The 25818-nt window shown below is 43.4% G+C and overlaps 1 protein-coding gene across 2 annotated transcripts in view; it reads right to left on the bottom strand.

Annotated features, from left to right (window-relative positions):
* The window catches only part of dock4b (dedicator of cytokinesis 4b), a gene marked incomplete at both ends in the record, with an annotated part of 311706 nt that overhangs the window by 73991 nt on the left and 211897 nt on the right, over positions 1 to 25818 (bottom strand). For both annotated transcript variants that reach the window (XM_080753915.1, XM_080753916.1), the window contains 10 exons: positions 1353 to 1438; positions 2542 to 2690; positions 3773 to 3831; positions 4011 to 4111; positions 5527 to 5602; positions 6489 to 6583; positions 14098 to 14196; positions 15514 to 15651; positions 17512 to 17639; positions 21884 to 22076. In XM_080753915.1, the coding sequence (XP_080610041.1) occupies positions 1353 to 1438; positions 2542 to 2690; positions 3773 to 3831; positions 4011 to 4111; positions 5527 to 5602; positions 6489 to 6583; positions 14098 to 14196; positions 15514 to 15651; positions 17512 to 17639; positions 21884 to 22076 (1124 nt within the window). The remainder of the gene's footprint in view (positions 1 to 1352; positions 1439 to 2541; positions 2691 to 3772; positions 3832 to 4010; positions 4112 to 5526; positions 5603 to 6488; positions 6584 to 14097; positions 14197 to 15513; positions 15652 to 17511; positions 17640 to 21883; positions 22077 to 25818) is intronic.

Here is a 25818-nt window from a genome sequence, read left to right as displayed (position 1 = left end):
ACGAGAGCACGTCTATTCTTTTTGGCAAGCGACAGCCTTCCGCACCGAGGCTGTTTAATACCCCATTAGTGGACGTAAATGCACGGAACAGGGAGCTACGTGCTATGTGTGGTTGTATGTCTACTCTATGCACTGGCTGCATCCAGGCTATTGTCATATACTGTACTGTATATTATGTACAGCAGGGGTAGATCTACCAGTGGATCACAAAGGCTGTGCAAATAGACCAAATATTTATAAACAAAAATCACAAAACTCCTCTTTTTGGCATCTGCCACTTGGATTAAGGTGACCTGATAGATTGACATCAAGAAGGGCCTATCGGCTCCCTTCACGCCATGGCTTCTATAGTAGGCAATGCAATGTTTTGTTTTCAAGTGTGTTGAGTGTTTTGCGAGCAAAACGTCAGTAGTATATTATTTAATTTGCGAGGGAAAGAACCTGAAAACCTACGGCTCTAAAGCCCCCTCAGGCAAATCTTTTCAGCAATGGGATAATCATTTTTGGGCGAGTAGATCTTAGATCATCTGGTCTTCTTAAAAGTAGTTTTCAAGTCAAAAAAGTGTGGGCAACCCTGATGTATATATATGTTACCGGATGTTTGGGTAACTCAGGACGTTCTATGTAAGAGCGCTTGTTTTGTCGTTCACCACACACCAATCACCACCAGGTGGCGACGACAGCCCATAGAGTTATAATGCGACAGCCATTCACTAGTGAAGGCGCTGACGTCACTCGTTTGCGACTCTTTCTTTATTTACTAGCCTAGCCTAGCCTAGCCTAGCCATTAGCTCCATTGTAGTCACTTGGACAGGGCGTTTATCGTGGGCTTGCCCAGGCCTTACGGCCTGGGCATAAATATAACGATTGCATTCACCACGGCTTCGTAACTCGCGCGGCCGGCCCTGGCCCGCTCTTCGCGGCCACTCGCACCTGCGGTGCTCGGGGGCGAAGAGCAGGACCAAGGTCCGCTGGCCTGCGCGCCGCTTGCAATGTCGTGGACAATCGAGCGGCTCCGTTCCGCCCCGTGCTGCACGACGAGTGCTCCGTTTCTCGACCGTCCTGTTTCTCTAACAAACCGTGACATATATATTACACGTAATCTGATTATTCAATCAGGAAAAAAGTGGCAGTTATCTCCAGGGTTGGATTTTCTGGGAGGAGTGGGGGAGAGAATCAATTAGTAGTTAGTTGGCCGATATCTCAGTCAGCCGTTACTTTTCATCCCTCTTTCAATCCCTTTCTCCCCCTTGTTCCCTCCTGCAACAGGTTTTTTTTCCCTCTGGTATCTGTGTGTGTCTCTTTCTCTTTCTCTCTCTCTCTCTCTCTCTGGGTGGGTGGCAGGGACTCACATGCTGTTGAACAGTTCCCTGTACGTCTCGTCTCCTTTGCCCTCAGACATCAGGCTGTCCAGCTTGTCTATAAGCTTGGCCTCCACCTGAAGCACAGTCACACATCACAGTTAGGAAATCACGATCAGGAATCGCAATCAGAATCACGGCAGCTTTATTCAGGGTTTGACTTGCTGGTGGGTCGATCTGCAAGCTCACAATCCGTCACATCGTGACAAGTTGTGAGCTTGTAGATCGGCTATGTTCTCTTCTTCGGAACATTTCTGAAAATGATTCAACATGTTTGCATAATGTAGCAGAGCGACTCACTGCCCCAGCCTGATGACGTCAGAACTCTAATTAATCTCCCCAGTCCATAGGGATGCCCCTTTGGTCTAATAGTTAAGATATTGGACTTTCACGCGGGAGACCCGAGTTCGAATCCTGGTCGTTACACATATTTATGACACACTCATAACAGGAACACTGGTTAAGTGTTTCTGTGGGTTTTATAAACATGTAACCAATGAAAAGTATTAACAGTTTCCTCTTTCCATTTCTTTTCACATACAGGGTTTCCTTTCGCCCAGGGACGTGCTGGCCATTGGGAAAAGCGGGACAACTCCCGAACTGCCGGTCCAGGCCGGCCATTAGGACAAAAAATTCAATAAAATGTAGGCCTTTGTTCCATTTTGGGGGCTGGAAAGTAAATCGTCACTGTTGGGCAGAAACCTCGTATCTCCAAGTTTCAAATGTAATTTCTTTTTTCTCGCAAAGCAAAGCCCTGCTTCATCATACAAGGCCATTGCACAAAAGTAGTGAAAACAGCAGATCTACAAGCACACAACGTGTTGTGTGCTTGTAGATCGGCTGTTTTCACTAGTTTAAATCATTTTAAAAATGATAAATACAAAACAAACGGTTTTGGACATACAAGGTTTCCACCCGACAACGACGAAATATAACTCATGTAATTGTCCCACTGACTTGTCACTTGTCATGATCTGAAATGGCAAATCTTTGAGTAGCAGCAGCGCTATGGATAGAGATCTCTCTCTATAGTGCGTAATGAGGGCCTCTCCAACTCTTTTTCCCGGGCTGAATCGGGGGCCCAGCACGTCCCTGCTTTCGCCTGACAGCGATGATAATGGTCACCACATAACAGTGATTCTAGTTCAGATCAGCCACCAGCTCCTGGTGAGCCATGTACCTGTTTGAAGTTTCCACTGCGTCTCTGCTCCCAGTCCATCATGTCATGGAAGATGGGGATCATGACGTTCCTCAGGTCCGGCTGAGGAACCAGTGTCACCTCCAGGAAGGGGCCGATCATCGCCGGGATGAAGTTTAGCTTGTGTTCCCCTGCAGGGGAAACAAGCAGTGTTGTTTTTGACAGCAAATTTTGATTTCGTTTTAGTCATAGTCTTTTGAGATAAAATGTATTTTAGTTTTAGTCATAATTTAGTCACCTGAAAAGTTTTAGTTTTAGTCTGATTTTAGTCGACTAAATATCATAAGATTTTAGGCGACTAAATCTACAGTTGATTTAGTCGACTAAAATGTATTTTGGCATGCCCTGATGGCGTCGTAATGACCGATTTTACACTTGGTTGTGTGCTGAAAATAGCAGATCTACAAGCTCACAACGCGTCGCAGCGTTGTGAGCTTGTAGATCGGCTATTTTCAGCATGCATTGCAACACCTGAGAGTAACCAAACATAAAATGACTCTCTTCTCCACTAGTCCCTCCCTAACGTTTTAGTCTAGTTTTTATTTTGTTGACGAAATTGTCAATATATTAAGTCTTAGTTTTAGTCATCACACCTTAGTTTTTATTTCGGTTTCGTCAGTGAAAAAAACGCAGTCGACAAACATTTTTCGTCATAGTTTTAGTCGACGAAATCAACACTGGAAACAAGGGCTCATGGCTTCAGAGTCTGAACCAGAGGCTACTGCATTCCATCCCGATTAAGGACTCAATTATTCAAAACCAGTGATTCTCCTTTACATTTTCATGTTAGGGACCCCCGAATTTCATATGCATCTGGCTACGGACCCCCACCTGAAATGATTTTGTGCCAGGGTTCCCCAAAAGATAAGATTTGTTAAAAATGTAAAGAAAGTGTCCCCAATTGTTCAAGAATGTTCAATATGTCTGTGGCCTTAATTCTTACCAATCTGGGGGTTTGAGAACCACAGTTCTACACAATATTCCATACATCAACTCCACACGTTAAATCATAATATTCCTGAGAAAACTATACGTGTCTTGATATGAACTGATCTGTTTTACTGGTTTCTTTTTTCATCTTAACTTGAGCAGCACTTAATTGTTCAACCATGGTTGTTTTGAATGTGCTCAACAGATACAGTTTGATTTGATTTGATTTGAAACGGGTCCCACATAAAAATATAATAAAATAATGATAATAAAACATCCCCACCTAGGTTCTGCCACATGCTGAAGATCTCACAGCCCATCATGACCCTCATATCTCCATACCTGAACACAAAGAGAACAAGATCAGGTGTGTGTGTCCATGTATAAGTGTATGCAGTGTGTGTGTGTGTGTGTGTGTGTGTGTGTGTGTGTGTGTGTGTGTGTGTGTGTGTGTGTGCAAGCACATGCCTTTATGTACACAGTACACGCATGTACATGTATGCGAGTTTGCATACACTTACTTTTCCAGTGTCCTCTTCCGCTTGGAGGGAGAGAAGGACTCCAGCTGGAGACAGGGCTGGTTGATGAATATTACAGACAGGTAGAAATAGGAGTCCCACACCTGCAGGTGACAAGAGTGGTACTACAGTGTTATTAAACATCACACAAAAGCTTGTCCCCATGTTATTTAAATAATAATGATTGCTTATAGCAGGGGTGTCCAAACTTTTTTCAAAGGGGGCCACATTAGAAAATATTAAAAGACCCAAGGGCCGACCATGTCTCCTGACATAATTTACTTTCGGCCGCACCATAACATAACATAGTCAAGTTAAATTAACACTGAGGAGGTTTCAGCTGTCTAATCCATCTGAAAATAATTGATATGATACCAAAAAGGTTTTGATTGCGATCCAGTCCTAATGTAATTCTCCCCCGATTGCGTTCTCTCCCACCCATGCTGAAAAGAGCCGATCTACAATTTCCCAATGCATCACATCACGACACGTTGTGAGCATTTTCAGATTAAGTCTGCTCTAAACAACCGGGTGTAATCCTTCTGCCTATTTATCTCAATTAAGAAAATACTAAGGGGATGTGACTGCACACTCGCTCCTATTAAAATGAAAACAACAACAACAACATATTGTGCTCTGGGACATGTAAGCACTCAATAACTATTAAGTACAACATAATTGCTAAACACAAAAGGCTACTTAGAGTGCATGTGTGAAAGGCAGTTAAGGAGGGGGGGTGGGGGGGGGGGGGGGTGGATGTAGTCACTCAGGCGGAAAACAAATGTTTTGTCCCCGGTTGAGTTCAGTTCGCTTGATGAACTGTGGACGCCTTCTGAGAACCTGGCAATAGCCCTGTGCGTGCGTGCGTGCGTGCGTGCGTGCGTGCGTGCGTGCGTGCGTGCGTGCGTGCGTGCGTGCGTGCGTTACTATACATAATCGGAGGACCTTTAAACAACACACGAGCATATGGGGGTGGAAAGAAAGTACATTTACTCTACTACTATACTTAAATTTTGTAAGTATATTTTGATGCCAACAATTTTACTAATGGTATTTAACACGGGGCTTTTAACAATATGTTTGCACATTGTCGTATTGCTACACCTTACCTGGAACACAGATATACAATATATATACAAGCTCACAGCAGGGCAACGAGTGCCGCGCTGCGAGCTTGTAGAGCTGCAATTTTTGAACAATCCTGAAAATGTGTGGATGTCTTTGAATATTGTTGATCCGATTCTATGAATGTCTTCTAAATACTTCTAAAGTTTTTGAAAAACGCATGTTTCTATGTCAGTGGTTCTCAAACCTTTTCATGTCAAGGACCCCTAGCATTGTATATATTTAGCCGCTTCTCGAAATATTATGTATCAGGGTGCCACGCTGTGAGCTTGTATATCCGCTATTTTTTAATATTTAAAGCATACAATAATGGTTCCAGGTCTTAATGGATAAAAAAAGGCAACTTTTTCCACCTGTGTGCACGCACCTCGCTGTACAACTCGCCCGTCCTTACCTTGTAGTCAAACTTGTCATTGAGGAAGTTTTTCCTCAATGCGTCAGAAAGGTAGAGGACGGTCGTAATGATTACACTGAAAGACAGACAGAAGGAGATATTGCAGAAGCGTGCCACATTAAAGGTAGAGTAAGTGATTTAATTTAATTCAAATAATAACAAAATGGGTCAATGTTCTGATAGTACTAGTTATTATAGAGTGTTTGGTCCATATTTGGACTTCAGCCTTATCCCCTGTAAGGAGAAAAAAGCTGTTTCAAAAACTGTTGGGTGACAAGTTTGCCTCAAATCAGGATAGAGTGGGGCCTTCCTCCAATCATGGTTGAGTGGGGGCGGGCCTTATGCGCACCAAGGCCTGCCCCCACTTGATCATGATTGGAGGAAGGCCCCCGTCTGTCACCTAAATGATTAAGAAGAATCACTCAATGTGTTATCCTTAAAGGGATATTTCCCCAAAAAAAAGTTTGATCATTTCAGTCACCAGAACCAAGGACAGTTTGGTATTTGAAGTTACAATGGGTTTGTATAAGAAGGGGGCTTGTCAGATAAAATGAATATGAAATATCTAAATACTGAATCAAGCAGTTGCTCACAAAAGCCTGATTAGACAATGACCAAAAGTATTTCTGAAAGTGAAAAATGCAATTCACAAAAAAACGCAAATACAAATGTCCCGCCACTACAGTCATCCAATTTAATAATCTGGATTAATATCAACCATTTTAGATTATACTGTAGGTGGCCCCGATCACCTGTGAGTAAACCAGGAGGCATAAGATTGGATCTTTGGGCAGCTCACACTACAGGATATTGAGGATAATAATATTGCTACATAATCACTCCCGATCTCCTGAACTGATTGTGGCTTTGCTGACCCTAAAAATAAGCCGATTATAATGTAGTGCGTGCTGGGTTTACTGGTTGTGAGTGAATGGCAAGGTTGAGTGACAGAGAGGTCTTACTTGTTGGTGACCAGACGCATGACGGTCCAGTCCTTAGGGAACATCTCTGGTCGGATCAGGATCCTGAACACTGTGAAGATCTGGAGCAGGAAGTCCTGGATCACACACACACACACAGGGGAGAAACCTTACCACTGGCTGCCATTAAATGCACTCACCTTGCATATTTATTTGGTTCAAGGCACAGGTTTTTCTATCTATATTGTAATTCAAATTCAATGCATATGATTATTGTTTCAAAAAACTACACTCTGCAAAGTGACGCGTTGTGATCTTGCAGATCGGCTATTTGTCAATTTGTGTTTTTTCACAATATGGGGAGCCACAACTAAAGGCTACAGTATACAGTATGGGGACCGTGGCCTGGAAAAGCTTGGGAACCCCTGGTTTAAGCGACCACTTAGCAATAGAGAGACAGAGACAGACACAGAGACAAAGACAGACAGACACAGACACAGACACAGACAGACAGACAGACAGAGACGAACAGAGACAGACAGGGAGGAGATCATTGAGTGAGGAGGGATGAGATGGGCCTCGAGCCAGAACCACATCCGCTATGTGATGATTATTAGGGACAACAGCACCAACAGGGTGCAACATTATAGGTCCCTCGCTGCCTTTGTGGTGCAGCTAAAACTGAAATTGGAGATGAAACGCAGGCATTTGGCAATGTTCCGAGCAGACAAGCAACAAAGGCTGAACAGTTTTTAATCGCTCTTTGATTGTGTGAGACTACAGGGAATGGACACACTGCGGCCTGAATGGCTCACAGCCAGCACTCCAGCACATTTACAGTTGTTTATATCTCAGCAAAAAATAAATGATTTACGTTTCAAAACGGACAATCGGTTACGTCAACGGGCCAATCAGAGAAGCCGATGCATACAATCTCCCGAACTCATGGAGAATCTGTGCGTTCTCCCCAGACATTTTCAAAACGATATCTTTTCCCGTATGTATTATCAACAGAAGGTTTCCGAGGTAGGGCATCAACGAAAAAGTCGACAAGTCGACTTCATTACACAAGTCGACTCCCACCAGAGAAAGTCGAAAGTCAAAGTTGAAAAAAATTATACGAAGTTGATAATAATAATACTTTCTATTGTGAAAATAGCAGATCTACATGCTCACAACGCCTAGCGATGCAAGGCGGTGTGACCATGTAGATCGGCTATTTTCACAATTTGGACAATGTTTAATTTGCCATTTTAGAGGTATTAAAAAGTCCTTAAATTGGCACTTTAGAAATGTGAAGATGCCCTCTATACACTTAAACTTCATGTTGGTTTGTTTACAGTTACAGAGTGAGATAACAATGTTTCACATTAAGTTAATCATATGGGGACCCACCAAAATAACTGGGGGGTCATGTGTGATGTGATGAGGTCATCAAACGATAAAGTCGACTTCAACTCAACTTTTTACTGAGTCGAGTCGACTTGCAACAATCACAAGTTGTTAATGCCCTATTCCGAGGTCAGTTTGGGTGGAATCGCCGCAGGCTTGGAGTTGATATTTGCTCAGTAAAATGGAGAGGTGGAACAATATAAGCAAGCAGTTTGCCTGCTGTCTGTTTCACTGCTCTGTGAATTACCCATCTGCTCAGCTGTGTATAATCCCTCAGGTCACTGCTGTAAATGACAAGGCCTTTGTAGTCACCTCAACACAACACATCTGAGTCTTTAATCCATTTCAAAGCAGCAGTCAGCCCCACACACACACACGCACACGCACACGCACACGCACACACACACACACACACACACACACACACACACACACACAAAGCAATTTTGTAAATCTTTTACCATTGTTTGGGGAATTTGGTTAACCCCAATGTGTCACATCGATACACAATAGTGAGCTTGTATATCAGCTATTTCCGGCAAGCAACTAAGTATAAATCAAACAGTATGCACACACACACACGCACACACACACACACACACACACACACACACACACACACACACACACACACACACACACACACACACACACACACACACACACACACACACAGACACAGACACACACACACACCGAATAGTGTCACCAAATACAGATTGTCACAGACAGTGATTCAGAGTCAGTGTTGGGAAGTGTGCTTTTTATAAGTGACTTTGGACTTTCTTTACTGTAAAGTGTAAAGTCACTACGTTTTGGAGCATGTTTCTGAAATGCAGTTGCTTATTTGAGCATACTTCAGTTTAACCACTTTAATGCTATGTACATACATATGTGATATTCGAAAATCTGGAAAAAATAAATACAATCTGTATTTTACAAAACTAATCGTCTTGTAAATAAAGGTCCTTTGAATTGAATTGTATTAGGGTCATTGGCACAAAATATTATCAGATGGGGTTCATGGCCATACATATTAATTCAGGGGTGCCAAACGTGAAATATGTTTGAGAACCACTGATTAGACTTAAAGGAGTAGTTCACCCCCAAAATGACTTTTTTCTATTGATTACTCATGCCATGGAGACTTGAGTTCAATAATATTTTTAGTTTGTTGTTGCATTCCTAAGACAATAATTTGATTGCAATAAATGTACCTCCATTGATTCCGGAATCAATGGTGGTAAATTTACTCAAATATTTTTTTTTTGTCTTAGGAATGCGACAAATACTAAAAAATATTATTGAACTCAAGTCTCCATGGCATGAGTAATCAATAGAAAAAAGTCATTTTGGGGGTGAACTACTCCTTTAAGTTTGACTAAAATTAACGTTTGACTGACCAGCCGTATAGTGGCCTATTTTGGGCTTGTTTTCATCGATCTGGCTGCTTGTTTCTCTCGCGAAATCTGGCAACAGTGTATTAACGCTTTCAATGACACCTTTTCACCACTAGAGGGCGCCCAGTGGCCATAGAAAACACCCATCCACAAGCGCTGTAACAGCACAAGCCGTGCGCAGCCATGACAAGCCTGAACACTTTCCTTTGTGTCATCAACAGGGACAGGATGAAGTTAGCTTGAAGTTAGCAATTGGTTACCAAGCATTTTAGAAGCCCTATTTTCGGCGATTTAGCCATGATTAAACCTTGCACACCTCATGGATATGCATGGAACAGAGAAAATGAGCTCTAAAGATCCTGGATTGCATTGGAGTGGATGGTAAATATCGGCGGCGCGACGCTCTCGCGGGCCGTGTAAACAGATGACGGCCGGCGGCCCGGCTAAAAATAAATAAAAAATAAATACATTTTACAACATTTTTTTTTTTTTTTAAAAGCCGAACTAGTTCGGGATAGGCACCCAGGACGGTCCAGATCACTAAAGCAGTTAAGTACCGACTGTAAAGGCCCCGGCAGGCTTAACCCCGGATATTCATCAGAAGTGGTGAAAGAGGCGTTGATCTCCTCCCTGGGCTATCCATCTCAACCAGATAAAGTAGTTTGGATCAAACGAACGCTGCATGATTACGGCGGTCTCCTCCTCTCTATCTTACATAAACACCCTCGCTGCGTCAAGGCGATATTCATTTTCGTTCAACGATGGCTGCCACAGGCGCCTCCCACTCATCCCCCCCCCCCCTCCCCCTCCCCCTCCCTCACAGTCTGACAATAATGTATTCTCAGAACAGCAATATCCGTTCACGGTAGGGTGAACTCAGCGACTGCGTTTTCTCACAATCTCTTTCTCTCTCCGAAAGAGAGGGAGAGGGAGATAGAGATGACCTTCATCTGATGACGGTCAGATGAAGGTCACGTGTGACCCAGAACATTATTTCGTCGTTGTCGGGTGGAAACCTTGTATGTCCAAAACCGTTTCTTTTTTTGTTATCATTTTTAAAGCGATTTGAAATAGTGAAAATAGCCGATCTACAAGCACACAACGCCTCGCGTCGTGAGGCATTGTGTGCTTGTAGATCGGCTATTTTCACTACTTTTGTGTGCGACTTTTGTATGATGAAGTAGGGCTTCAATTTACGAAAAAACATAGAAATTGGAAACTTGGGAGGTAGAAGGTTTCTGCCCGACAGTGACGATTTGTTACATTTTGGGAGAGAGTGGAGCTCCTCCGTGTATCTACAGTACTGTTATTTCCAAAAGCAGCAGCTGAGGTTGTTTGAGCACCGAAACCCTTCCATAATACACATCGCCTTTGGACAAATAAACATACGGAGCCCCCTAGTGGCCACTGGAGGGAAAAAAATATATAACACTAATTCGTGGCCACGAATTACTATTTCGTGGCCACCAATTACTATTTCGTGGGCATGAATTAGTATTTCGTGGCCACCAATTACTATTTCGTGGCCACCAATTAGTATTTCGTGGCCACCAATTACTATTTCGTGGGCATGAATTAGTATTTCGTGGCCACCAATTACTATTTCGTGGCCACCAATTACTATTTTGTGGCCACCAATTACTATTTCGTGGCCACCAATTACTACTTCGTGGCCACCAATTACTATACTATTTCGTGGCCACCAATTAGTATTTCGTGGCCACCAATTACTATTTCGTGGGCATGAATTAGTATTTCGTGGCCACCAATTACTATTTCGTGGGCACAAATTAGTATTTCGTGGCCACCAATTACTATTTCGTGGCCACCATTTACTATTTCGTGGGCACGAATTAGTATTTCGTGGCCACCAATTACTATTTCGTGGCCATGAATTAGCATTATATATATTTGTTTCCCTCCAGTGGCCACTGGGGGGCTCCGTATAAACAAACCATCAAAACAAAAAGTATGAATGCCTCCCTTTCTCCTGGTCTCTCTCGCTGCAGTGAAAAGTTCTAGCAAAACTTCCTCCCTCGAACCCACGTCAGCGGTGTGGGAGTGAGCCCACCCACTGCCGATGTCTGGGGATGAGTGAGTCCATTAGAGAGAGAGATACAGCATTCGCACACTGCACGGCCATCTATCACAATGCAGGTGCGCGCAGGGGCGTCACACCAAATTCTGGGCCCTGGGTACAAGGATTCACTGCGGGCCCCCCATGAATGTTAACTATTGAAAAATAGCAGATATACAAGCTCACAGCGCGGCACAGAGTGCTGCGCTGTGAGCTTGTAGATCTGCTATTTTTGAAAAAACGTGAAAATGTGTGCAAGAAACCTATGTCAAGGACCCCCAAGATTATATTTGGCCACGGACCCCGATCTCAAAATATTTAGTTCCAGGGACCCCCCAGAAGCAAAATTTGAGTTAGAAATGTTCGCTTAAAAAATACATATATTCAAAGACTTTCACACATTTTCACAACTTTTAAAAAATAGCAGATTTACAAGCTTGCAGCGCGGCACTCGGTGCCGCGCTGTGAGCTTGTATATCTTGTATATCTGCTGTATATACGTTATAAGGGCCCCTCCACCTTGGGCCCCAGTAACTCAGTCCCACTTTCCTACCCCTTGTGACGCCCCTGGGTGCGCGGCACGAGTTTCTGCCACTGCAGTGGGTGACTCACTCACTTCTCTGAGGTTATTATGGTTGCTGATGTGAGTGGGTGGGCTGGATGGTAATGGAGAGAGAGAGAGAGAGAGAGATGGAGGCCGACGGGAAATGGGAGAGGAGGTGAGAAAGAAGACAGCGAGAAAATGAATCACTCTGGAGCAGTAATCAAGAGATAGATGGTTGATGTCGGGCAGAAACCTTATATCTCCACTTCAACTTTGTTTTCGTCACTTAAAGGAGTAGTTCACCCCCAAAATGACTTTTTCTATTGATTTACTCATGCCATGGAGACTAGAGTTCAATAATATTTTTAGTTTTTTGTTGCATTCCTAAGACAAAAATGTGATAACAATAAACGACCCGGATGGGGACCCGTTTCGAAACGGGTCCCCATCCAGAATCAATGGGGGTAAATTTACTCGAATCAAATTTTTGTCTTAGGAATGTGACAAATACCAAAAAATATTATTGAACTCTAGTCTCCATGGCATGAGTAAATCAATAGAAAAAAAGTCATTTTGGGGGTGAACTACTAGCTCCTTTAAAGGGACTACACCATGCATTTTCATTTTTCATATTGTTATGTCTTTTTTCTGGTGTCCCACCAGCACCTTCTATCCTCACAAAGTCCTATTTCTGACCATTGTGTCTTTCTCAGTTTATGGGCAGATCTATGTAAGCAGATCTCAGAATGGCTGTCTGATTTTAGGTCCCTTTTGTGACATCACAAAAGGGACCTACTGCTACTGCTGTGCTGAGTGGGGGTTGGGGAGGGGTGGGCTAGGCCTGAGAAGGAGGCAGGGAGGAGCTGGGAGAGGGTTGGGGAGGCCTGCTAAGCAGGAGGTGGGCAGGAAACTGGCTCAATAGCGCATTCCTCCCAATGACAGAGGCTCTGTATTCAGGAGTGGTCATTTGGCCTCAAACCTTTTGAAAAACGTTTTTTGGGACATAAACAATATTATACCAGTAAGACTCCCTAATCGGGAGATAAGCGACCGTTGGTCGCTTATCTCCATAAATAGAGCAAAAATGTGTTTTTCCAAAATCTTCCTGATCCATGTTGTTGACATGAGTGTAGACATACTGTGTAGTGATTTTCGTGATTTTAGGGCAAAATCTGAATCGGCCTCATGGTGGCGCTAGAGGGCCATGTGAGAAATGAGGGGTGGGGTCTCCGCGCCGCCAAGGCGGACGAATAGGTACCGGCCCCGGCTCTCCCGGTCGCTCCTAGCCCGAGTTACGGCATTTTATGTGAGCTGCAGTGGCAGGGGGTCCTCCACTGGGGGCGCCACCACTTTTGCATCCGTTCTGGAGCACCAGGAGTGGGTGGTCCCCGGGAATGCCCCGTGAGCAGCCCCGTTGGGGTGGTCATTTGGTCATTTTTGCACATTTGGTAATTTTTTACACCTGGGGGTCCCCCAGGGACCTGGGGGTCCCCGAAACTCCGGGGGTCCTTGGAGGTTGTAGTTTGGCAGGCAAGGAGTGTGTGTGCAAAATCTGGCATGGATCGGGGCAACGGTTGCAGAGATATGAGCAGGGCAAAAGTGTGACGTGTGACGTGTGACAGAGGGAGTGACGGAGGGACAGCCGGTGGAGGTTTGGATAGTGTGCAAGTAACTGCGACCTACGGTCGCAATTAATTATTTTCAAATGCACGGTGTAGAACCTTTAATGCCAAGAGTGTCAAGCAAATAGCCAAGCTACAACGCGTCGCGATGCAGCACTTTATAAGCTTGTAGATCTGCTATTTTCACTGTTTCTGAACATTTTTGTCCGTGTGCGTGTGCGTGTGTGTGTGTGTGTGTGCAAAAATGGTAAATGTTGCATTTATATAGAGCTTTTTTATCCAAAGCGCTTTACATAGATCACATTCACCCATTCACACACACACATTTCACGCAAGCTAGTGGTGGAGCGGTGTAGGATCCACTAGTTTGCCATTCATACACAGATGGAGGAGGAAACCATGCAAAGGCACCAACCTGCACATCGGGTGTAATAACATGCCCCACAAATATTTTGTATTAAATTTCATTTTGATTAAGGAGCACAAGTGCAAACATTTGAATTTGAAAAAGCAGTGAAAATAACAATCTCACAAAGGATTGTGTGGCTAACAAACTGTAGAGGCATGCATGCATGCACGTGCGCGCACGCACGCACACACAGGTGCACGTTCCTACCCTCAGGTCATCCTTGTTGGTGAATTTCTGCAGCAGCTTTTGGTAGTGTTTGTCACTCATCTGACGGAGCAGAGCCAGCAGGCACGCCACAAACTCCCCCTGCAAAACAAACACACACACACACACACACACACACACACACACACACACACACACACACACACACACACACGCACGCGCACACACACACACACACACACACACACACACACACACACACACACACAGAAGGAGAATTACTTCTATCATTTTCATCAATGCAGTCACCATCGCTATCATGTCGACGAGGATAATATTGCTGGCTCAACAACACAGCAATGACAACTAGCAAGAAGACAAGACAGTAATATTGATTTTAGAGAACTATTACACTATATGGGTATTGATTGGAAAGAACTCTTCAAAGTAACTAAGACAGTGGGTTCTCAAACGTTCTCATGTCATTGATTTCTGCCTCTCCTTATGCTATATTGACTCGTTTTGCCCCCTGCCCCCAAGAAATCCCTTTGAGTCCTCGGACCACACTTCGAGTTAGTTCAGAACAACTGAACTAAGCGATTGCTAAGCAAATGGCCAAAATGTATAGGGCTGATGTGGGTAATGTATATTTTGTAATAATAATCTAGATCTAAAAAGTAACAAGTAACTAAAGTTTTAAAATAATTGTAGTGGAGTAAACGTACAATATAATAGATGTGGTGGAGTAGAAGTTAAAGTATTGGAAATTCAAAATACTACAGTAAAGTAGAATTAACTCAAAATTGTACTTAAGTACAGCACTGTAGAGTAAATGTACTGAGTTACTTTACACCACTGCATACTGTTAATAGAAACTAGACTAAAACGTTAGGGAGGGACTAGTGGAGAAGAGTCATTTTATGTTTGGTTGCTCTCAGGTGTTGCGTGCTGAAAATAGCAGATCTACAAGCTCAGCACGCAACCAAGTGTAAAATCAGTCATTATGATGCCATCAAGGCCTGCCAAAATACATTTTAGTTGACTAAATCAACTGTAGATTTAGTCGCCTAAAAACTTATGATATTTAGTCGACTGAAATTAGACTAAAACTAATACTTTTCAGGTGACTAAATTATGACTAAAATTAAATTACATTTTATTCAAAAGACTATGACTAAAACTGAATCAAAATGTGCTGTCAAAAACAACATTGCAATAGTGATAAATAGCAGATCTACAAGCTTGTGAAGTTGTAGCTCAGCTATTTTTAATTATTTTTTGGGAAACTCTTTTACGACGAAGTAAGGCATTCATGAAATATAGAGATACAGTACAAAGTTTCTGCCTGACGGCAAGTATATACAATACATGCTGCATGTCCTGCACAATGTACATAAAGTAACCAAATGTGCACACACAGACGTGCAAGTATATGTGCACACACACAAATGCACGTACGGTGACGTCCTGAAACTGCAGTCGGAGAGTAGCGCCCCCTGTAGGCTGGGGCCTGTTGGTGATCTCCAGGATGGTTCTCAGCAGAACGCCCAGTAGACTGTCCACGATCAGCTCCACCTCCTCTGACACCACCACCTCCTGCACACGCACACACACACACGTGCACGCCCCAGGCTTTAATGACATTTTACAATTCAGTGCATTGCCGTTAGGGTCAGAGTAAGATAATTGCAAAGTATAGTATTACAGTGGTTATCAACCTGCGGGCACGAGGGTAATAATTGGTGACACATTAAGATATTGGATATAACGTTAATATCTTTCATTAAAACCTTGAGAAGTGAGTTCATTGTGATGCTGCTGGGAAGTTCGTTCGAATGTTAGTTCCATTGGTCGTAACCGGGGACACACATCAATTGAAGAAAAAAAAAACATCTGAAGGAAAAGTGAAGAACCAAGAATTTGGTAAGATAGTACAAGAGGGAAATTAATAATCTAATCAAATGTCTGGTACTGTAATACACAAGTAATCTCTGTTCTGTTCTTTGTGTATGGCAGTGTGTGTGTGTGTGTGTGTGTGTGTGTGTGTGTGTGTGTGTGTGTGTGTGCGTGCGTGCGTGCGTGCGTGCGTGCGTGCGTGCGTGCGTGCGTGCGTGCGTGCGTGCGTGCGTGCGTGCGTGCGTGCGTGCGTGCGTGCGTGCGTGCGTGCGTGCGTGCATGCGTGTCCCTCTTCACTGTGTCCCTGACAAGCAGACAGGTCTTGGCCAAAGTGATAATGAGTTGGAGTCAGGCTGGCATTCCCACTGCTTCTGCTGTCACCTCCCCTTACATCTACTGACAAGACTGTGTGCGTGCGTGCGTGCGTGCGTGCGTGCGTGCGTGCGTGCGTGCGTGCGTGCGTGCGTGCGTGCGTGCGTGCGTGCCGGTATGTGTGTGTCGGTGTTTCGAGGCCCTGAGATCATGCATCATGCATGTTGTGTGTGCATGTGTGAGACCCCAACAACACGCCACAAAAAAAGCCGCCCTATTTTTCACCTTGTGCTCATTTTAGAATAATTAATTTCTCTTATTGAATTCTCAAACAGACCAGTGTGGACTTTTATCACAAATACACTTTAATACCCGCGATTGTAGGTGAGGGCTTAAAGATCAACATTCCACCCAACCAGTGTTTAATCTTCACAGGTTTTAATTAAAAGGTCTTGGAAGCAGCACAGGATTTAATTAAAATGGTCCTATAAGCAGCAGGGAACAGGCACACCTGGCGTTCATGACAGTGCCACAGCATTGCTTCACTGCAGTTGCTAAGTAACCAGAGACTCTGTGCATGCAGGCACAAGTAAACAAAAACGGTTCCTCAGCCCAGCAGTGATGGACCGAAACAAGGTACATTTACTTGTGTATCTTGTGTACTTGTGTTACTCTGTTTACATCCTGGCCACATGGTGGGTTCCTGTTGCTGGTGAAAATAATATAATATAATGATAAAAACACTGAAAAACCCCAGCAGAGGCTGATAAATGAATGAATGTCATACCTGGCAGCAGGCAAGTGCACACATAGACACCAAAGGGGGCTTGAGCCCCTGCCCTTTTATCCGTCTGTAAAAAGTGCCCTCTCCACACCATGAATGCAGTTTTTACTATGGTGAAAGAAACGCAAATGCCCCCTTTCCATGCCATACCTGAAGGCAGCATTCAAGAGAATTGCCTTGTCCAAACTCTCCTGAACTTGAATGCTGCATCTTATGTTGAAAGAATTGCCCTCTCTGTGTAGAAATCCATGCAGTTATGCCACATCTCCAGTATTCACTTGATAATGCTTAGTTCAGTGTGGTATCAAGCACAGAAAATTGCCAATCTCCAAGCTTGTGACGAGTTGGGCTATTTTCAATATTTTCACCAAAAAGGCCCTTTTAGAAATTTCAGCCCCTGCCTCTCTAACATTCTCTGCACGTCCCTGCCTGGCAGTGATTGTGTGTGTACTCACCCCCGTGGTGCTCTCCTCCTTCATGATGAGCGACAGCATGCTGGTGAGGATGCGCGCGCACGTCACCAGATCCCTCTGCTCCTGCATGTGGGCGTGCAGGAGACGCAGCACCACGGGTAGCAGGATGCACCGAGACTCTGCACCGCACGCGCACGCACGCACACACGCACGCACGCACACACACACACACGCACACACGCACGCACGCACGCACACACGCACGCACACGCACACACAAATAAAAATAATGTTAAAGTTGGGACTAGTGGATAAGAGATCCAGTAGAACTAAAAGTCATTTTCATGTTTGGTTGCGCTCGGGTGTTGCGCTCTGAAAATAGCAGACCTACAAGCTCACAAAATGCGTCGCAGCGTGAGCTTGTAGATCGACAAAATCAACTGTACATTAAGTCGACTAAAATCTGACTAAAGATAAACATTTATTCAAAAAACTATGACTAAACTAAATCAATATACACATTTGAAGGTGTCTGTGACTGTATAGGTTATACAGTTATTCACAGAGCCCATTGCACAATGCAGACTGCAGAGGTTCTAGCCAGCAGATGGAGCCAAAACCCTCAGCTGACAGCCTCATAGCGACTCACTTAATCTGTGAGGTGCTCTGGGTCAATTTATACACAGTTAAATTGACACTGAAAATGTTGCTATGCAGTATTGTCCCTTTAGATGCCCTCTTGGTGAAGATTAAAACCTTGTCTACAAGTAGTCGTCAACAGAATGAAGCAGAATTTTTCAACTTTTTCCATATTTTTCTGTCCTTGCATGACTAGTCCACAGAGACAGTTACACCATAGAATCCTTTGTGTTAATTGAACTCAGAGCGTATAAATATAAACATGGTCCATTTGGTTACATTTGTACGCTCTCAGAGTTAAATCAGGGTTTATGGTGTACGACTGTACGCTGTCAACACATTACAACTTCTACAAAGTATTGAAAACATAGTGAACGATGCATCTTGGCTCGAAAACACCGAAAACAACAGGGGTCAGCAAAGCTAGCACACATTATCGCTGCTTTGTTTCTCCCACACACACACACACACACACACACACACACACACACACACACACACACACACACACACACACACACACACACACACACACACACACACACACACACACACACACACACACACACACACACACACACATGCATTACAAATGGATAAATGAAAACTGTCCTCCAATATGAGTATTTAGAGAAGCATGTACAACTTACAAAATAAATAACATGTGCAGCTGCTCTACATGCGTCCAATGCAATTTACACGTGTCCACGTTACATTTGCCCTTTTGCGAGTGCATCGAAAATAAAACTTTTCCATTATAATTGCATAATCTATCATCCTAATCAAGGATTCAGCGACGCGGTAAGCCAGCGCGCTGTAGGGGTGACAATTATACCTGGCGTTGCTGTAGAATCGCCTGCTGTGTTGAGTTCTTAGCAAGAGGTATGTAACGCAGACTAATGGCATGGGGCACGTGTGCAGCATGACAACCGTGTGAAACATCGATCAAAGTCAGCGCTTTTGTTCGAAGACGCATGAATCAGGGCGTTTAAAACGGTTTATTCAGCAATACTACCGTGTGAGTGCGTGCCTGCCTGCATCTACATTCTGTTCATATTTTCTCATGCGAGCATGTGTCTTTATGCTCTGCACGCATGCCAAGAACATTATAAAGTAAAATGAGAAAATATACATTAACAAACGGGTTACAAATAATCATGTGAATTTATTTTCATAAGGAGCTGTTAGACCAACAAAACCCAGAGGGGCTTAAAGAGGTGGTGCCATAGTTTTGTACTTTTTCTGTTTGTGTCTAGGAGGTTGAAAGTACTTCATTAGACCCCCTTATGTGTTTTTTTTCTTTTTTGAGAAATGATGTATTCTCTTAGTATTTGTTTGTTTTCTCTTGGAGGCTGCCACCTTGTGGTGAAAAGTGTCAGTTAAAAAACACAGATAATAAGTATGTCATAGTATCAACTCCTCCCCTATTTACCATTCACCCAACACTGTGGGGTGTGGCTATATCAGCTGGGTCACCACCCACCATGCCATCCATGCATACTTAATGAACTGGGGGTGTGGCCACATAAAAACCAAATTCTAACTCTTTCTGTATACTTTTTTGGAAAAAAATCTTCCTCCTAGTATAATCATAATACCTGATAATCATGTTTTATAGGGGGGGGGAAATCATGGCACCACCTCTTTAACAAGTGGCTAACAATACAACACGTATTATTACATTTTAATGTAATGTGTGCTAGCTTAGCTGACCACGAACGTACGCCTGTGTTTTAAAGCCGAGATCCATCAAGCACTACTGTATGTTGTCAAGGCTTTGTAGCAGGTGCTACGAGGGGACAGAATACCAGTGGTGGAAAAAGTACTCAAATGTTGCAGTAAAAGTATCAATACTGCAATGTAGAAATACCCTGTTGCAAGTAAAAGTAAAAGTCCGGAATGTACTTCCATAAAAGCACAAAAGTATTGGAATGAAAATGTACTTAATGTACCAAAAGTTAAAGTAACTATCTTCAAGCAGGGCCAGGTCAGCTCAACTCTAGTTCAGTAAGCGGTCTGAGGGGGTTCCGGGTGCAGATTCAAAGTATAATTCGAGGGCGGATTCACACTGCAATCCGTTTGATTAGAACTGATTCTGAAACCGGTTGCTGGTTCACGCTGGCCAGCATTCACATTGGCAGACCTTCTGGCCTCCCTGGAGATCACTAGCACTATACAGCCCGGTCCTATAGGTGGCGGTATGCACATAGTGTCATCAACTATGCGACATTGCTGATGGTGGTTGCCAATAAATTCAGGCATGAAAGTTGGTGTAACAATTCAATGACGCGCGACAGCGCAGTGTGGAACATTGTTGCAGTGGTCTTGGGTCTCGCACCCCCCACACCTCGACAAGACAAACAAGCCTATTTGCATATCAATTGACCTGTGTCGCTGATCTACAAGCTCACACTGACCTTGCATCCGCGACGCGTTGTGAGCTTGTAGATCTGCTATTTTCCAGGCGCATAAACGTGCAGAATGATGAGCGAGACATGCAGCGCAGCGCACGTTATTATTTTAATTATTTAATAATCAACATGGCTGAAACGCTTGTGGCTTAATATTCACATTAATGGCACGTCAAGCAGGCACAGCAGTGCACAAGCAGTGCCAAGGAATCTATAACATCGAAACAAAAGTCAGGGATAAAGGAATACTTTTAGGCTATTTTCTATCAACAGCGGTAAGTCATTTTCGGTTTGTTTTCATGGTTTAACAGTTCATGGTTTAACTTGTAGGCTAGTGCTTTCTCTTTCTGCTTTTCTTTCCCGACGGGCGACAGCGCACACACATGCATGCACGCACGCACCAAGCCCCCCCCCCCTCCCGCTGTAAATCTGATCCCAGAGCAGCATAACCATCATCTCACAGTTACAGCCATACTTCATGTCGCTGCCTCGCGGCTAATAACGGACCTGAATCTGATCCTAGGTCAGCCTAGATTACAGTCCCGTGTTCCGAATGTTTTAACGGAGCGCCGGTTCTGGCCGTCCCGTCTCACTTTCACCCCTGCCTCAGTGCGCTGGTGCGAGACAATAAATAACTGTTCGCCAATTGCTACTTCTCCCAATTGGAAGTACATGACACCAGTCCAGCGCACCACAGTAGTAGGCTAACTGGTGATATAAAACATATAAACGAATTTTAGAAGACAGTCCTACAAGCAAGCAATCTCTCTGTGAGATGAAGTCGCTGATCCCATGGCCATGTCGACAACTGTTACCCAGTGTTTATTTGTGCCGACGGCTGACTCGTCGACATTATATGAGGTCACGTTCAACATCAATACCGTTTTTGAGGCCGGTTGCTTCACACTGCGGCTCACCGGTCTCGAGGTCGCACAATGCAGTCTCGAGACTACCTCTTGAGGTGGTTTCGAGGCTATCCGTTTCTGAGGAAGACCGCACGCTTCACACTGTCAAAACCGGTTTAAACATCTGCCAAGTAGCCTCGAGACCGGTCTCGAGACCGCAGTGTGAATCCGCCCTGTGACAAGTTATAATCCGCACTCACAGTATCAGGTTTAAGAGTCTTTTTAATGCAGAAATAGCAGCAGCAGCAGGCAAACAAACAGACGCGTTTCGGCTACGCCGTCATCAGTGTTAATTAACCGAAACGCGTCTGTTTGTTTGCCTGCTGCTGCTGCTATTTCTGCATTAAAAAGACTCTTAAACCTGATACTGTGAGTGCGGATTATAACTTGTCACCAAAAGTTAAAGTACTCATTGTGCAGAAAGTTTTTCCACTACTGCTCAGAGATAAATGACGGGAAACCACGTACCAGGGTTGATGTACAGCTGACTCTCTACCGTCTTGACGATGCACTGCAGCTTGACGGCCTCCAGGGGGCACTCTGGGGGGGCCGTGGCGGGCAGGCTGCCCAGCGTCTCGCGCACAAAACCGGCCACCTCGCGCACCGTGAAGATTTTCAACAACTCGCCGTAGATGGCTGGGAAAGTCCGCAGGAACACCGCCTGATGGAGTGGAGTTAATGGTACACACAACAAAAACGTGTTAAAGCTGTATTATGGCACTTTGTTTTGTGAATAAAATATATAGGCCTATATATTTTACTGTGTACAATGCCGGTGTTCAAATTTATGATTACAATCTGACATTAAGTTTGTTTACAATACATTGTTGCCTTATAGTTGCCAGTATTTTCTGACATTGTGTCAAACTAACCCAAGACTAACTCCAAAGAGTCCTAGGTCCACAGGTAGAACAATATGATGGTAGTAAAATAACACCTTGTTACCCAGACAAACATGAAAGCAAAGATGCTCTGCCTTATATACACTCACACATACAGTAGTGCAAATTATGTCAAATGGGATAGGCTAGGGCAGGGGTCTTCAACAGGGGGTCCAGGACCCCTTGGGGGTCCTCAGAGTTACTACAGATGGTCCTTCAAAACTTTTTTTTCTGATAGAAACATTTGTATTTATTTATTTAACCACTTGAACCCTAGCATCCATATTCTGGGAACTTTAACCAAACATAGCAGATCTACAAGCTCACAAGAGGCGTTGTGAGCTTGTAGATCGGCTGTTTTCGGCAAAGAGGTTTGGTGTAGAGGGGAAAAAGAGCAGACTAAGAGTGAAAGGTCAAGTTTATTACGTATTGACAGTTCAAGTGGTTAAATATAACTGAAAACACAAATTGACATGAATCCAAAATACACTGATGATCGATCGTGCTGTCAAGCAATTACACTATGGAATCTATGAAAAGGTTATGCAGGTTTCCTCTCCTTGAAGTACAGGCATTATCTAATCTTCTCACTGTATCTAGAATTCATAAGACCTCTATTGAACTGAAGACAGATCTGATAGCATGTCCAGTAATGTGTCCATTATTTTTGTGAATATAGTTTTCAATAGTAAAGCAGCAGTCTGAGCAACATCCTAATGTAAGCATGAAAGGTTATGAGTTTATAAGAATTTATTACAGGCTACTGAAGTCCATCGCTGCAGTCCTGTTTACATCACTCCAGTAGCAGAGTGGACAAAGATGCACCGATCCCACTGCTAGTGCACCGAATAGATAGCTAGGAACCTTTCAGGTATTCAATTGCTAAATAAATGAATAAAATAAAAAACGTCAACTCATAAGTGGGATGTTTCAATAAAACCTCATGTTTCCAGGCTGTTTTGAACAGTGTTTCAAATCATCAACTCTGGTCTAAGCCTTGCTGCCGGAGGCAGGTCAACATGGCAACTGGGGACAGTGGGGAGAGGGATTAGTTGATAAGAGTCCCGAAGCACAAACACATACTGTACTACTTACGGTACTGTAAGCCAGTTCTCAACCTTTTCAGGCTGTGAACCCCCAAGGTAATCATAAAGATATGTGAACTGGGGACCCCTCACCCTGATAAGCACTTGGAATGTAGGGAGTTGAGGCATTACATTTAGTTTGACTCGGTTCCACAGATAAATATTGTGAAAATAGCTGATGTACAAGATTGTCTATTTAAAAAAATGGAGAGGCCAATGTTTGACCAGTTTTTATAGTATAGTTAGTGGCCAAGGCACGAAGTGCCCGAAGGCCACTTATTGATATTGGACTTCAGCACTATTATTATTCTTCCGCCACTTTTGCTCTAGCGGCTAGACCGTGCAGTCGCTTTTTACGAAACTCGGCAGTATGGCAGAGGAATATGCCAAACGGCTAAAACGCGAAGCTAGCAACAATCGGCCAAAGGGTGGCGCTGTAGGAAGCCTTTGAAAAATGCCAACTTTGAACTGGTGTAGCTCATGCCCTGTTTCAGGTACAGCAAGAAACCTGTATACACTTATGCGTCTCCTCATGCCGAACAACTTTTACGCTCTGACTTTTGACCTCTGACCTTTACCTCTCCCACAATTTTGAATTATATGAAAAACAGTCAAAATCTATCTCCTCCTGGGATTTTCGCGTAACGTGCGCGAAACTTTTTTTACATGAACTTTGGACCAATACGGTTAGATATGTCTCGGCGGATTTCTTTTAAAGCGAAACATTATTTTTTAATAATTCACTCTATATTGCAGTTTTATGCAAATTATTCTTCTGCCTCTAAATCATACTTGCAAAATGACACGTTCATGGCATTTGGCAAATATGTAGAGGGTTAGTCCAAATATCACTGAAAGCAATCTTACTCCAATTGGCCAAAGGGGGGCGCTATACGAAGCGTTTGAAAACTCAAACTTTAAAGGGGCATAAGTCATGCCTCGTTTCGTTTGAAGACATGCAACTTGGTTACACGCGTGCCTTGACTCAAGCGGAAGCCAACCGTGTCTTTGTTAAGTACGCTCCGTCCTTAGATTTTCTGCCATTTTGAGCAGTTTGTAAAACACTTAAACCCGCTTTTATTCCGGAACTTTCGCGTCACGTGCACAGAACTTTTTTTACATGAACTTTGGACCAATATCTAAAGATCTGTCAAATCGGATTTTTTAAAAATTTAAACATGCTTTTTTAATAATTCAATGAATATTGCAAGTTTTATGCAAATTATTCTTCTGCCTCTAAAACATACATGCAAAGTAAAATTTTCATGATGAACTACTGTAGAGGGTTAGTCCAAATATCACTGAAACCAATCTTACCCCAATTGGCCAAAGGGGGGCGCTATATCATTTTGAAAGAAGGCGTCAAGTACATTACATGAAACTTTTTCTTTTTTTTTTTTTTTTTTTAAATGACAGATCCATCATGTGTAACTGCTGTAGTGTAGTGGTCAGTGCCTGTGCCTGGTATACGGATGGTTGGCAGTTCAAACCCCACATCGGGTTGAGTTGATGTTAATATCCTGGATGCCCATGGCATGTGCATATGTCAAACTCTTTAATGTTGACACGTCTGATCTAACTCCAGATCACGTTCATGTTTAAAATTAGCCCCACAACTACTGTAGATTTACATGAAACTTTTTCTTTTTTCTTTTCTTTAAAAAAAAAAAAATGACAGGTCCATTATGTGTGACTGCCGTAGTGTAGTGGTCAGTGCCTGTGCCTGGTATACGGATGGTTGTCAGTTCAATTCCCACATCGGGTTGAGTTGATGTTAACATCCTGGATGCCCATGGCATGTGCATATGTCAAACTCTTTAATGTTGACACGTCTGATCTAACTCCAGATCACGTTCATGTTTAAAATGAGCCCCACAACTACTGTAGAGGGTAAGTCCAAATATCACTGAAACCAATCTTACCCCAATTGGCCAAAGGGGGGCGCTATATCATTTTGAAAGAAGGCGTCAAGTACATTACATGGAACTTTTTCTTTTTTCTTTTCTTTTTTTTTTTAAATGACAGGTCCATTATGGGTGACTGCCGTAGTGTAGTGGTCAGTGCCTGTGCCTGGTATACGGATGGTTGGCAGTTCAAACCCCACGTCGGGTTGAGTAGATGTTAACATCCTGGATGCCCATGGCATGTGCCTATGTCAAACTATTTAATGTTGACACGTCTGATATAACTCCAGATCACGTTCATGTTTAAAATGAGCCCTTCTCTACCGGCCGTTTTTTTCTGTTCTGAGTAAAAGAAAATATGATCACTCGAAAATGTCAGAAATACTCAGATTACATTGATTTCACCCCAAGCCTCCAAAATATAAAAAAGAAATCAATAAAATCAAGGCACTCAGCCTACAAAGAACTTTTTTTTTTAAACAAACATGGTTAACAGATCCTGTGGCTGCCTAGTGTAGTGGTCAGGGCATATG

The sequence above is a fragment of the Nannobrachium achirus genome (assembly GCF_963921795.1).
Source record: "Nannobrachium achirus genome assembly, chromosome: 23".
NCBI lineage: Eukaryota > Metazoa > Chordata > Actinopteri > Myctophiformes > Myctophidae > Nannobrachium > Nannobrachium achirus.
Note: the sequence above shows the minus strand (reverse complement) of the source record. Positions and strands in the feature narration are given on the sequence as shown.